This window comes from Panicum virgatum, chromosome 3K (assembly GCF_016808335.1).
Source record: "Panicum virgatum strain AP13 chromosome 3K, P.virgatum_v5, whole genome shotgun sequence".
Lineage (NCBI taxonomy): Eukaryota > Viridiplantae > Streptophyta > Magnoliopsida > Poales > Poaceae > Panicum > Panicum virgatum.
Genome location: NC_053138.1, coordinates 3,043,197 through 3,055,247, shown reverse-complemented (window position 1 = coordinate 3,055,247; position 12,051 = coordinate 3,043,197). Strand labels below are relative to the sequence as shown.

Here is a 12,051-nt window from a genome sequence, read left to right as displayed (position 1 = left end):
GGATGAGAGGAGAGGGTGTTGGTTTATATAGGCACGATATGCCTCAGGTTCAACGAACCTGGACGTCGTAAAGAGCCTTCAATGTCCGGTCATTAGTGACGACATTAACCCTCTGTTTTAATACTCTTTACTGCAAAACATCCTTCTCATCTCAGCACATCACGTCGCACCGCACCGGCACGTCACGTCCGGCCGCGCCGCGCCTCGCCTCGGCCTCGGCCTCGGCCACGGCCCCGGCTCGGCGAGGCGAGCGAGCGCGTGTGGTTCACCGTCCTCCTCTTACCGGCTTCACAAGTGGTGTACACGAAGTCCACCTTTTAAGTCGGTTGAGATCCTCCTCAATTCCCGGTATGGAATTAAGTATTGATTCCCTAGCATTAATAGTGGGCTTTAAATTCTTTTAATGCTTTAGAAGTAATGGGCCAAGCCCATTACTCCAACAATCCCCACCAAGAAATTTAAGCCACACTAGAAATACCCTCATTCCCTCATTGATATACCAGTATTCGACAGAGACTGTTAAGTTGAACTTCCATCTAGGACAAAGGCTACACTTATTCACAACTGTGCAATGGACTATGCCTTGAATTGCCAGTTTTGTGCAAACAAGTTTGACCAGAGCCCTACACTGGTACTAGGCTGCAAAAGCATCCCCGCGGTTTGGAGCTTATAAGTCATACTCTAGGCCCTTCATGAGTTTCTAGAGAATACTCAATTCTCATAGACCATGACCAGTGGTCAAACTCATATAGGTGTGTTCCTTTCAGATGTTCTGTAGGACAACATCTTTGTTTCAAGAAAACAACTCATTTGTTTAAAAGAAACCACCTGGCACACATTAAGGTATAGGCCAACCTGCCATACAGATTAGAAGAGAAATGCACCTTATACACGGAATGAGCCCTTTTCACAAAGGTTCTCTTCTCACAGTCAGACTTTAGTTTGTTTCACCATCCTAATTCACGGGATCTCCGATCACATAGGACAGGTTTCCACTATAGAATGACTCACGTGGGTCTCAAGCCCAATTCCATAGATGCATTGTCTATCACATTTCGTGAAAGACCCTTTGTAAACTGATCTGCCAGATTTTTAGCCGTCTGAACATAGTCCAGGGCTATAACTCCGGAGTTTCTCAATTTTCTGACAGATTTCAACCGCCTTTTCACATGTCTAGATGACTTCATGTTATCCTTTGAACTATTCACCTTGACAATTACCGTTTGATTGTCACAGTTCATTAGGATTGCCGGTAACGGTTTTTTAACTATCGGCAAGTCCATAAGGAGCTCACGAAGCCACTCAGCCTCAACAGTGGCGGTATCTAATGCTGTGAGTTCTGCTTCCATAGTTGACCTCGTTAAGATGGTCTGCTTGCAAGACTTCCAGGAAACAGCTCCACCACCAAGTGTAAACACATATCCACTTGTGGCCTTTATCTCATCAGCATCAGAAATCCAATTTGAATCACTATACCCTTCTAGTACCCTTGGGTACCCGGTGTAGTGAATTCCATAGCTCATTGTCCCCTTCAGATAGCGCATTACTCTTTCAAGAGCTTTCCAATGATCATCTCCCGGGTTTGAAACAAACCGGCTCAGTTTGCTTACAGCAAACGAGATGTCAGGTCTTGTAGCACTCGCTAAATACATTAATGAACCAATGATCTGAGAATATCTCAGCTGATCTCGCATTATCATTTTGTTCTTTCTAATAATTAAACTGGCATCATATGGTGTTGAGACAGGTTTATAGTCGCTATAACCAAAGCGACTTAACACCTTCTCCGCATAGTGAGACTGTGTAAGAATCACCCCATCATTGATCTCTTTTACCAGTTTTATATTAAGGATAACATCAGCTTCTCCCAGATCCTTCATCTAAAAATTTTGAGATAAAAACTCTTTGACTTCCTTAATCACATTAAGGCTAGTGCCAAAGATCAGTATGTCATCCACATACAAGCACAAAATCACTCCTTCAGCCCCACCATAGCGATAGTACACACATCTGTCAGCTTCGTTCACAACAAAGCCGGCAGAGGTCAAAGTTCTATCAAACTTTTCATGCCACTGCTTAGGTGCTTGCTTGAGACCATATAAAGATTTTAACAACTTACAAACCATTCCTTCTTGACCCTTTGATACAAACCCATCCGGCTGATCCATATAGATCTCCTCTTCTAACTCTCCATTGAGGAAAGCCGTCTTAACGTCCATCTGATGAACGAGATGACCATAAGAGGCTGCCAGGGAAAGTAACACTCGAATTGTGGTCAATCGGGCAACTGGTGAATAAGTGTCAAAGAAATCTTCTCCTTCTTTTTGGGTATAACCCTTGGCCACAAGCCTAGCCTTGTACTTTTCAATAGTACCATCTGGCCTAAGCTTTTTCTTGAACACCCACTTGCATCCAACCGGTTTACATCCATAAGGACGTTCAACGACCTCCCAGGTTCCATTAGACATAATAGAATCCATCTCACTCCTTACGGCTTCCTTCCAATAGTCAGCATCAGGAGATGAATATGCCTCTTCAATGGTTCTGGGTGTATCATCTATGAGGTATACAATGAAATCATCACCAAAAGACTTTACAGTCCTTTGTCTCTTGCTCTTTCTCGGAGCATCATTGTTATCCTCCTCAGGATTTTCTACAAGTGTATGTTCATTGTGTTTTATCGGCTCAGCAGAGCCATCATCCTCGATGAACTCTTGTCTAGATGAACTTATTTCATCTCTCATGGGAAAAATGTTTTCAAAAAAATGTAACATCTCTGGACTCCATTATAGTACCAACATGCATGTCAGGTACTCCAGATTTCACTATTAAAAATCTATATCCAACGCTGTGAATAGCATAACCTAGAAAGATACAATCCACAGTTTTAGGTCCAAGCTTACGTTTCTTGGTTATTGGCACACTCACTTTTGCCAAACAACCCCATGTACGTAAGTATGACAGTGTTGGCCTTTTCTTCTCTCATTCCTCGAATGGAGTTATCTCTTTATTCTTTATAGGAACACGGTTTAGGACATGACATGCAGTCAATATAGCCTCACCCCACCATTCCTTGGAAAGTCCCGTTGTATCTAACATGGCGTTAACCAAATCCGTTAGAGTGCGGTTCTTTCTTTCGGCAACCCCATTTGACTGAGGTGAATAGGGAGGCGTCCTTTCATGAATAATACCATGTTCCTCGCAGATATCTAGGCAATTTTCGGTATATTTTAATTCCAAATATTAATATCAATTTCATGATATAGATGAGTGATAATGTGTGTACAAGATATGTGCATGTGTTCATGTTATTTTCACTAATAAGCATGAACAAAGAATTAAACCAGAGTAGGTTTAGTAAGTACCCCAAGGCGGGACCAGTGCCGGAGGCACCGGGTGCGCCGTTACCAGCTGGAATAGACATGCTATTCGACTGGTCTTGCTCGAAGTAGCCGAACTATGTCGATGCAGGAAGATGTTCGCAGTGCAGTCCCACGAACGGTTACGCCGGGAAGTAGACGAAGTAGTCGTTCGCACGAGCGGTTACGCCGGGAAGTAGACGAAGGAGTCGTTCAGGGAGCGAGCAGTCGCGTCAAGACGCTCCCCAAAAACCTAATTGCCCGCGTCCCGTGCAGGACCTTCAGCGAGCAGAGGTTCCGGAGGCCCTGCTTTCGCTAGACCTGTGCGCGCAGTGCTAGCGGTGGGGAACATGACCTTCAGCGAGCAGAGGTTCCGGAGGCCCTGCTCTCGCTAGACCTGTGCGCGCAGTGCTAGCGGTGGGGAAGGCAGAAAGCAGCTGAGGGAGAAGGGAGAGGTCTCCTGAAGAGGAGTACCTGGATGAGTGCTTGAGATGAGTGAGGATGAGAGGAGAGGGTGCTGGTTTATATAGGCACGATATGCCTTAGGTTCAACGAACCTGGACATCATGAATGGCTTTGATGAGCGGCAGTTAATGTGCCTCAGGTTCAACGAACGTGGACGTCGTAAAGAGCCTTCAATGTCCGGTCATTAGTGACGACATTAACCCTCTGTTTTAATACTCTTTACTGCAAAACATCTTTCTCATCTCAGCACGTCGCACCGTCACGTCCGGCCGCGCATGCGCACCGCACGTCCGGCCGGCCGCGCCTCTCTTTACTGCAAAACATCCTTCTCATCTCAGCACGTCCGGCCGCGCATGCGCACCGCACCGCGCCTCGGCCACGGCCCGGCCCGGCGAGCGAGCGCGCGTGTGGTTCACCGTCCTCCTCTTACCGGCTTCACAATTGGTGTACACGAAGTCCACCTTTTAAGTCGGTTGAGATCCTCCTCAATTCCCGGTACGGAATTAAGCATTGATTCTCTAGCATTAATAGTGGGCTTTAAATTCTTTTAATGCTTTAGAAGTAATGGGCCAAGCCCATTACTCCAACAGAAAGAAAATTCGTTTCCTTCAGTGGTGGGATTCTAACCTAGTGCTTGATCATGTAAGTGTATTTATGTGCTCACAATTAATATTAACCATGGTGGTTACCTACTTGATTTGAGCCCCACTTGTATTTCTCCATTGCAAAGGGATGGTTGAAAAACATCCAGATATAACAGATCTATTAATACTTTGTCGAGAGCTGTGCGATTCGTCCTAATCTTTTGCACGAAGTTCAGATGGCTAATGTCTTCACTATATCTTTTGCACGATAGCTGTCGCTATATGGGATTCATACATTGTCGAACATGCAAGTAGAAGATTTTGCTTAATTGTGGCTGATAGCAGGGATTTCAAATATGATCAGTTCCATTGCAATGTTGGTACTTAATAGCAGTGCTCGTTCTTTGAAACTAGGGTCGTTATACCACAGGTTTTGGCATTTAGGGCGCGTTTAGTTTGTTTTGGTGAAAATTTTTGGGTGTCACGTCAATGTTTGATTAGATGTCGGGAGGGTTTTTCGAACACTAATTAAAAAACTAATTTCAGAACTCACTTGGAAACCGCGAGACGAATCTTTTGAAGCCTTTGACCGCATCATTCGCACATGTGGGTTACTGTAGCACTTATGTCTAATCGTGCACTAATTAGTCTCAAAAGATTCGTCTCGTCGTGTACATCCAAACTGTGTAATTAGTTTTGTTATTTAATTACATTTAGTGTTTCATACATGTGTTTAAAGGGGAAGTGAAAATTTTTGGAAACTAAACGGGGCCTTAACCACTTGACGCACCAAACAGAGTGGTAATATATCGATGGCTGCAGGGAAACAGCAAAGGAAATCTATCAGGACGCACGGCGAGTAAACAATCGTGTTGACAGGGAGCACAAGTACACCATCCTATAACTGAAAATAAAAAAAGCTGCAAAACTGCGGTTCCCTGAATATCTCCAACAAAACTGAGGAAAAAAAACTGAACACTATCTGGTACTATGTTTTGCTTTGACAACACAAACGGCAGCTCAGGTCTTGAGCTTGCCATAGAACTTCTGCTTCTCGTCGGTGGTCTGGAAGCGCCCGTGCCCGAACTTGGATGAGGTATCGACGAACTTGAGGTTGATCTGCTCCAGCGCCACCCGTGAGCTTTGCTTCAGCAGGGACTGGCGGAGTGTCACCACCCTCTTCTTGGGGCCAACGCAGCCCCCCTTGATCATCAGGTAGTCACCCTTGACAATACCATAGTAGGGGAAGCCACCCATTGGAGTGATGTCCTTCTCAGTCCTGCAAACATTGGCAAATTCGGTAATCAGTACTGTTATAAATAACAGAAGCAACATATTCATGATCGTGGATCCACATGTAACTGAAAATAGTCAAGAAAATGTTACCTATCAAATTCTGTTGAGGCGTCGTGGCTTTCCTGTCCAGCCTTGCCGATCTTGTAAACCTTCTTGTTTATCTCAGTCCGGTGGTGGTATCCATTCTGACCAGCACGGGCAACGGTGTACGACACCCTAGCAGGATGCCAAGCACCGATACAGGCGACCTTGCGGAGACCCCTGTGGGTTTTGCGGGGAAGACGGGTGACACCCCAACGGGTGACCACACCTTCGTACCCCTTACCCTTGGTGACGCCAATGATGTCAATCATTTCATCCTTCTGAAAGACGGCATCCACCGGCACCTCCTTCTCAAAAAACTTGTAGCCATAGTCAACCTTCTCTGCAATGGTGCCACCGTTAACCTGGATCTCCATGAGATGGGCCTTCTTCTGCTTCAAACCCTTCATCTTTCTAATCTGAAATCAGAAACAGTTGAGCATGTGAGAACAGAACACCGTAAAACACTAAATTACGGAGCTGCGATGACAGTGGATGGAGATATCACCTGAGTGTGGGCAATAACACGGACAACTGAAGCATACTTCTTCATCTTCTCAAGCTGCAACTGTATTTCTTTCTTGCCTGCATCACTGTCGTATTTTAGGGCATATTTGGTGAAGGCCTTCTTCTTGCTCTTGCACCAGTTCTTGTAGAACCTTCTCCTCACTTCTTCGCTAAGGTGCTGGGCCCAGACAGAGTTGAGGGTACGCAGACCACGTGGGGTCTTAACGTACGCCACAACTCCAACAATGACAAGAGGAGGGGTCTCAATGATGGTCACAGGCTCACAAGTTTCCTTCTTGTGCAGCTCTGCACAAAATCACACAAGGTGATTACATCTCATGCCCATTAGCCCATACCACAAACAAATAATGATTTGATTTGGAAAACTAAGGACCAGATATGCGGATAGAAATTAATCAGGTAGCATTCTTGAGTTTCTTTGTCAGATGGTTATTATATTACCCAAAAAACAACGGTAATTGTTTTCTTAAGGGAACATTTCAATGAAGCTGCTTCCTCTGACAGAGTTTACTTACTAGAGCCAGGCTTCTCAACCTCACGCACGATATGTGTCATGCCAGCCTTGTAGCCAAGGAAGGCAGTGAGGTGGCAGGGCTTCTTCGGGTTATCCCTAGGGAAGGATTTCACTGCAGAAAACGAGAATTGGCACATCAGACACATATTATCATGCCCATTGTTAATCGAACTGCACAGAAGCAACAAGTAAACAAATATATTAGAGAAAGGACCATACATCCATTTGGAACCACTGATAAATACCTAAATTTCACAACAGCGTATTTCCACATTCAATGTTTGCAGCAAACAATGACATAAACTACCACCAAAGTGTGAACATGACAGCAATTTTACTCAATTAGCAATCTCCTTAATCTACCCAACGCACAACCAACAAGTGAAATCATGACACAATCAGAGTACTGGTACACAGCACAAGCCACAAGCTACGAGACAGCCCAAGGAGTTCTTACCCAATCCCCACAACCCGATCGCAAAAACAAGCAATATCGAAAACACAAAGTAACCGGACGAGGGACAAATGGATGGGTGTGGCAGCACACGTACCCTTTCCGCGGTGGCGGGAGGATCGCTTCCTAGGGAGGAAGCCGAGGGACCCATGCCTTGGGTGCTCGAATTTACGGTGCGACATCCTCGCCGAACTCCTCCTTCCTTACCTGCAGAAATCAGAGCGCCCATGAAACCATTAATTAGATCGGTGTACACAGGCTGATGCTGGATGCTCCCGTTTCGCGCAGCAGGAAAGGAACTAAGGAAGAGAAGGGGAGGGCATATACCTGGTTGGTGCTCGTCGCCGCCGCGCCGGCAAGAGATGGAATGCGGCCACGGCGGCGGGGGAGGCTTGGAGGGGACTAGGGTTGGGTGCAAGCGCAACCTTTCGTATATATGGGGGACGCGTGGGATGGGGAGGACATGCGAGCCATTAACAGGGCTTATCCGGGCCGGCACGCTGTGCCACACAATGGCCCAAGAATGGCACTATAGGGCCGAGCCGGCACAGGCACCAACTGGACCGGATCGTGTTGTACATGGGTCGTGCCACGTGGGTTCTGATCATCTGATGGATGTGGCAGCTAGATTTTTTTTCTTTTCTTGGCCCCGTTTAGTTTTTAAATTTTTTTGGTACCGTCATATCGAATCTTTGGACATGTGCATGGAGTATTAAATGTAATTAAAAAAATAACTAATTACACAGTCTAACTGATTAGCATGAGATGAATCTTTTAAGCATAATTAATCTATAATTGGATATTATTTATCAAGTAACAACGAAACGTGCTACAGTATCAAAATCCAAACTTTTTTACCAACTAAACACACACTTACTACCAGTTGTTATACAAGTCCCTCTCAAAAAAGTTATACAAGCCATCCTCGTTTAGTCGTTTGCATACTGCTGTTTTTTTATTAATATAATAGGTGAACAATAACATTGTCCACCTTTTAAATACAAACAAACAAACTCGTTCAAAAAAGAATTCAATATTTTGAAGATCATTTAAAAAAACATTATTTTTGCTTATTTTTAATTTGTTTCTTAATCCTTTTATAAAAAGAGAAAGTGAAATCAGAAACTTATTCCCCCTTCTAACGTCATACATTAAGTGTAACAGCCCAAAATCTCACATAAATAAAAATTTGTTTAAATTCAAAATTCATTTTTGAAATCTAATTTCAAAATTTTTGAACTCATCTTCTTTTGCAAGAAAAATCAATCTCTTTTGCATGCTCCTGTTCACGTGATGGCATACCAGTTTGTTCTTGCACGTAAGGCCCACAAGTTAATCTTTCCTACACCAAATCATGAGCTTGCTTGACACTTGGGCCTGCTAATCCCAAACGAGTACAAACAAACCAAGCAAGCCCACACAGCCACACCGCACTCTCTCTGGTTTCACTGACCGGTGGGACCAACTCAGTGCCCTTCCCGTGCGGAGCATGCTGGCAGCGCCCCCTTCGTTTCCCCTCGCCTCGGACGCTCACCAGCTCATCACAAGCTTCCTACCTCACGACAAAACTAGCCGCACAGCACTCACGCACGGAAGATGCACGCCTGCACTCTCTGTTGGTCGCTGCTCCATTCCGCGCCGCCCGCGTACGACCTCGCGTACCGACGGCCAGCGCTGCTCCTCGGCGCCTCGTCACCCCGCAGCACAGCGCAGCCTCCGTCCTCGTCATCCTTCGCCACTGTGCGCTGTCGAGTCTGGCGACGCCACGCTCCCTACCTCCTGCTCTCTCACTCTTTCTCTCTCTCTTTCTCTCTCTGTGGGCAGCACACCTCCTCCAATCCATCAGTAGCATCTCACGCTCTCTAGTCCGGGTTTAGTTCTCAAAAATTTTCCAACAGTATTCGTCACATCGAATTTTTGAACATATGCATAGAGCGTTAAATACAGTTGAAAAAATAGCTAATTACGTAGTCTAACTAATTAGCACGAAGATGAATCTTTTAAGCCTAATTAGTTCATAATTAGACATTATTTGTCAAGTAACAACGAAATGTGCTACAGTACCAAAACCAAAATCTTTTCGCGAACTAAACACAGCTTTAATTGTCTTGCTCGTTTCTTTTCCCCAAAAATCAGAGCAGCAAGCAGACCAGCGCCCCCTCTGGTTTCTCTTCTCCACCGAGCAAGCACAGCAGCATACTACAGAACGCCAGGCCATCTCCCTCTCTCTCTCTCTCTCTCAGGGGCCGTTCCCATGATTCCCGTGCCACGCCCATATGCGACGCCGCGCCGCAACTCCACCCGCACCGAGCGTCCCTGTGTCGCCGCTGTCCACGCCAGCTGGCCACACCGCTCAGAGCAAAGGACGCCGAGCTGTCGAGCAAGCAACGGGAGAAACACCGCCCACCTTACTGCCGTGATGCGCGTCCATCAGTTGACAAGCATGCTTTTTCACCCGGACATGCATGAACGTTACTCCCTCCTATCAACTAGAGCAAGCAGATCAGCCCACTCACGCGCACACGTAGACAACAGCAGCCTCCCTTTCCCTGCATTTCTCCTCCATCGAGCAATCAAGATGCTAAAAACAACAGTTCGATTCTATTTCCTCTCTCCACAGGATAGCAAGCAAGCAGTGCCTTTTCTCTGCTTTCCTCTCTGCTTTCCTCACGCGCACACAGCACAAACCAGAGCCTCGTTCTTTCCTGATGACGACCACCGCGGCAAGCTCGGCTTCGACAACGACGCTGCCAACCATGGCCTTGCGCCCTTGCTTACTACCGCGCGACGACGAGACAACGACGCCGAGCTGAAGCCGCTGCCGGGAGCAACGACGACGTCGACGATCACAAGAATAAGGAAGTCGAGTTGGAGATCGACGCCGACGCCGAGTTGCCGGCGGCCACGACGAGTTGAACCGCAAGCCTCCATCACGCCGGCCACGTCTACACCGTCGACCCACGGTGAGCGCCGACGTCCCGCTCTCAACGTCCTGGTGCTGCCGACGTGAGCTACAGCCACCGATAACCCCTCCGTAGAGTCTAGGACCTCCGTTCCATGTTCTTGTGCAGGAGCCCGCTGCCGTCACCCGCGTTTCGCACCCTTGCAGCCGGACGCCGCTGCGGTCCGGCTCTGCCGGAGTACCGCACGTGCGTTGCGGTCGTGCGCGGCCTCGGCCATGCCGTCGCCCGCGCACGCGCGTGCCCTACCCAGGCCGAAAGGCCCTAGCTTTACTCTCGCCTAGCCATGCCGCCAGCCCATGAACTCCGTTGGCATGCTAGCTCTCTGTTTTGTTTCCCTCCCACGGAAGTTTAGAGCCCTGCTAGCTTCTAGGTGCTACAGCACCATGCATGGCAGCCAGCAAGCATGCTTAGCCTGAACACGGGAGGACTTCTAGCCATACCAAGTTATCTTAAGCACTTGCTCTAGCACGCATGGCTATGGACCCAGGTATCAGCACGAAAGGGCACACGACGCAAGTCTGCATGCAGCTTAATAGACCAAGCTTCAGCCCACCGATGATACATGCACCCATGCAAACAAGCTGACCTCTTCCTGCTCCTGAACGTGCGCCACCTCACCACTGGCCTGCCTAGCTGCTGCCTTGCCACCGTGCGCAGCGGACCTGGAGTGCCAGGACTGGACACTACGAGCACGTGCGGCCACTTCGCCCCGGGCCGAAAGACCGAGTCTTTCGCCGCCACGTGCCAATATCCTGCTCAAGGTGCCCCTCGCGGTGCCGTTCCCTTTCGCCGAATGAGCGACACGCGCCAAACCACACTCACGCCCGTTACGACACTATGGCCCCACAATTAGACCGCATGGCCCCACGATGAGACCGCACGTCACAGTTCGGCAACTTTCGGCGCCCCCATCTTGCTTTGCCGCCCCCGCCGGCTTTGCCGTCTCGTCGTGCGTACGACGACAACACCGTTTCTCACTACAGCGTTGTTTCTGTTCTCGCACCAGTACCCCGTCACGTCGTTGTCGGCCTCTGCCTCCTCTTGGACTATAAAAAGCGCATTTGCGTAGCTCCTTCATCACTCCCAACTCATTTCCAACCGCTACCTTTCCAACCCGAGCTCACTCGCCCTATCTTTTCCGCTAGAGCAAGGGTTTGCTCGTCACTCTCTCATCCTGACGAGCTCATCGCGCTCTTGGTAAGCATGGTAAGCACCGCATGCTATCTGGCCTGATTCTTCTTCCTAAATTTATCTAAAATCAAGCTCTAACTGTCTTTGTTAGTTTTATAAATTAAGAAGTTCAGTTTGTATTTATGGATGCTTTGTTTATTTGATTTGTGCCGCGTATTAGTCGCCGAGAGTTCGTGAACGACGACAAGAAGAAGCCTGGAGTCTGGTGCCGCGAGATAGGAGGTTCATAGCGCAAGCAGGAGCCCGGAGTACGTACCGCGAGCACGAGGACCAGTACCGCGAGCCAGAAATCAAAACGCGTATCGCGAGTTGATATACCGATTTGTTAAGCGAAGACAAGTCTAACCTTTTCCCTTTTGATCATATTTATCCCAGTTTTTAAACACAACCCGTAGAAGCCTATTTAAAAGTGCATTCAATTGGTATATGAAATCTTAAAATATTTTACTGCTTGATGTAGTTAAATACCCAATTGAAAGGCCATACCTTGCTATTGTTTAAATCCTGATTATTTCTTGACAACCTAAGATTTATCTCTAAACATGATTAGCTCTATTTAGATGAATGCCTTAATAAATAATACTAGAATGCTTAGGATTTATTCATACAATATTAC

General features: G+C 47.2%; 1 protein-coding gene across 1 annotated transcript; it reads right to left on the bottom strand.

The window, feature by feature from the left end:
• Nucleotides 1-5,215: 5,215 nt before the first annotated feature.
• On the bottom strand, nt 5,216-7,744 carry LOC120696804 (60S ribosomal protein L3-like). The gene is made up of 6 exons (XM_039979807.1): nt 7,609-7,744; nt 7,379-7,488; nt 6,829-6,939; nt 6,294-6,598; nt 5,795-6,204; nt 5,216-5,687 (listed from the first exon to the last, which is right to left on the bottom strand). Exons 2-6 carry the CDS (start codon nt 7,461-7,463, stop codon nt 5,429-5,431), a joined length of 1,170 nt encoding a protein of 389 aa, XP_039835741.1. The 5' UTR covers nt 7,464-7,488; nt 7,609-7,744; the 3' UTR covers nt 5,216-5,428.
• Between the last annotated feature and the right edge of the window lie 4,307 nt (nt 7,745-12,051).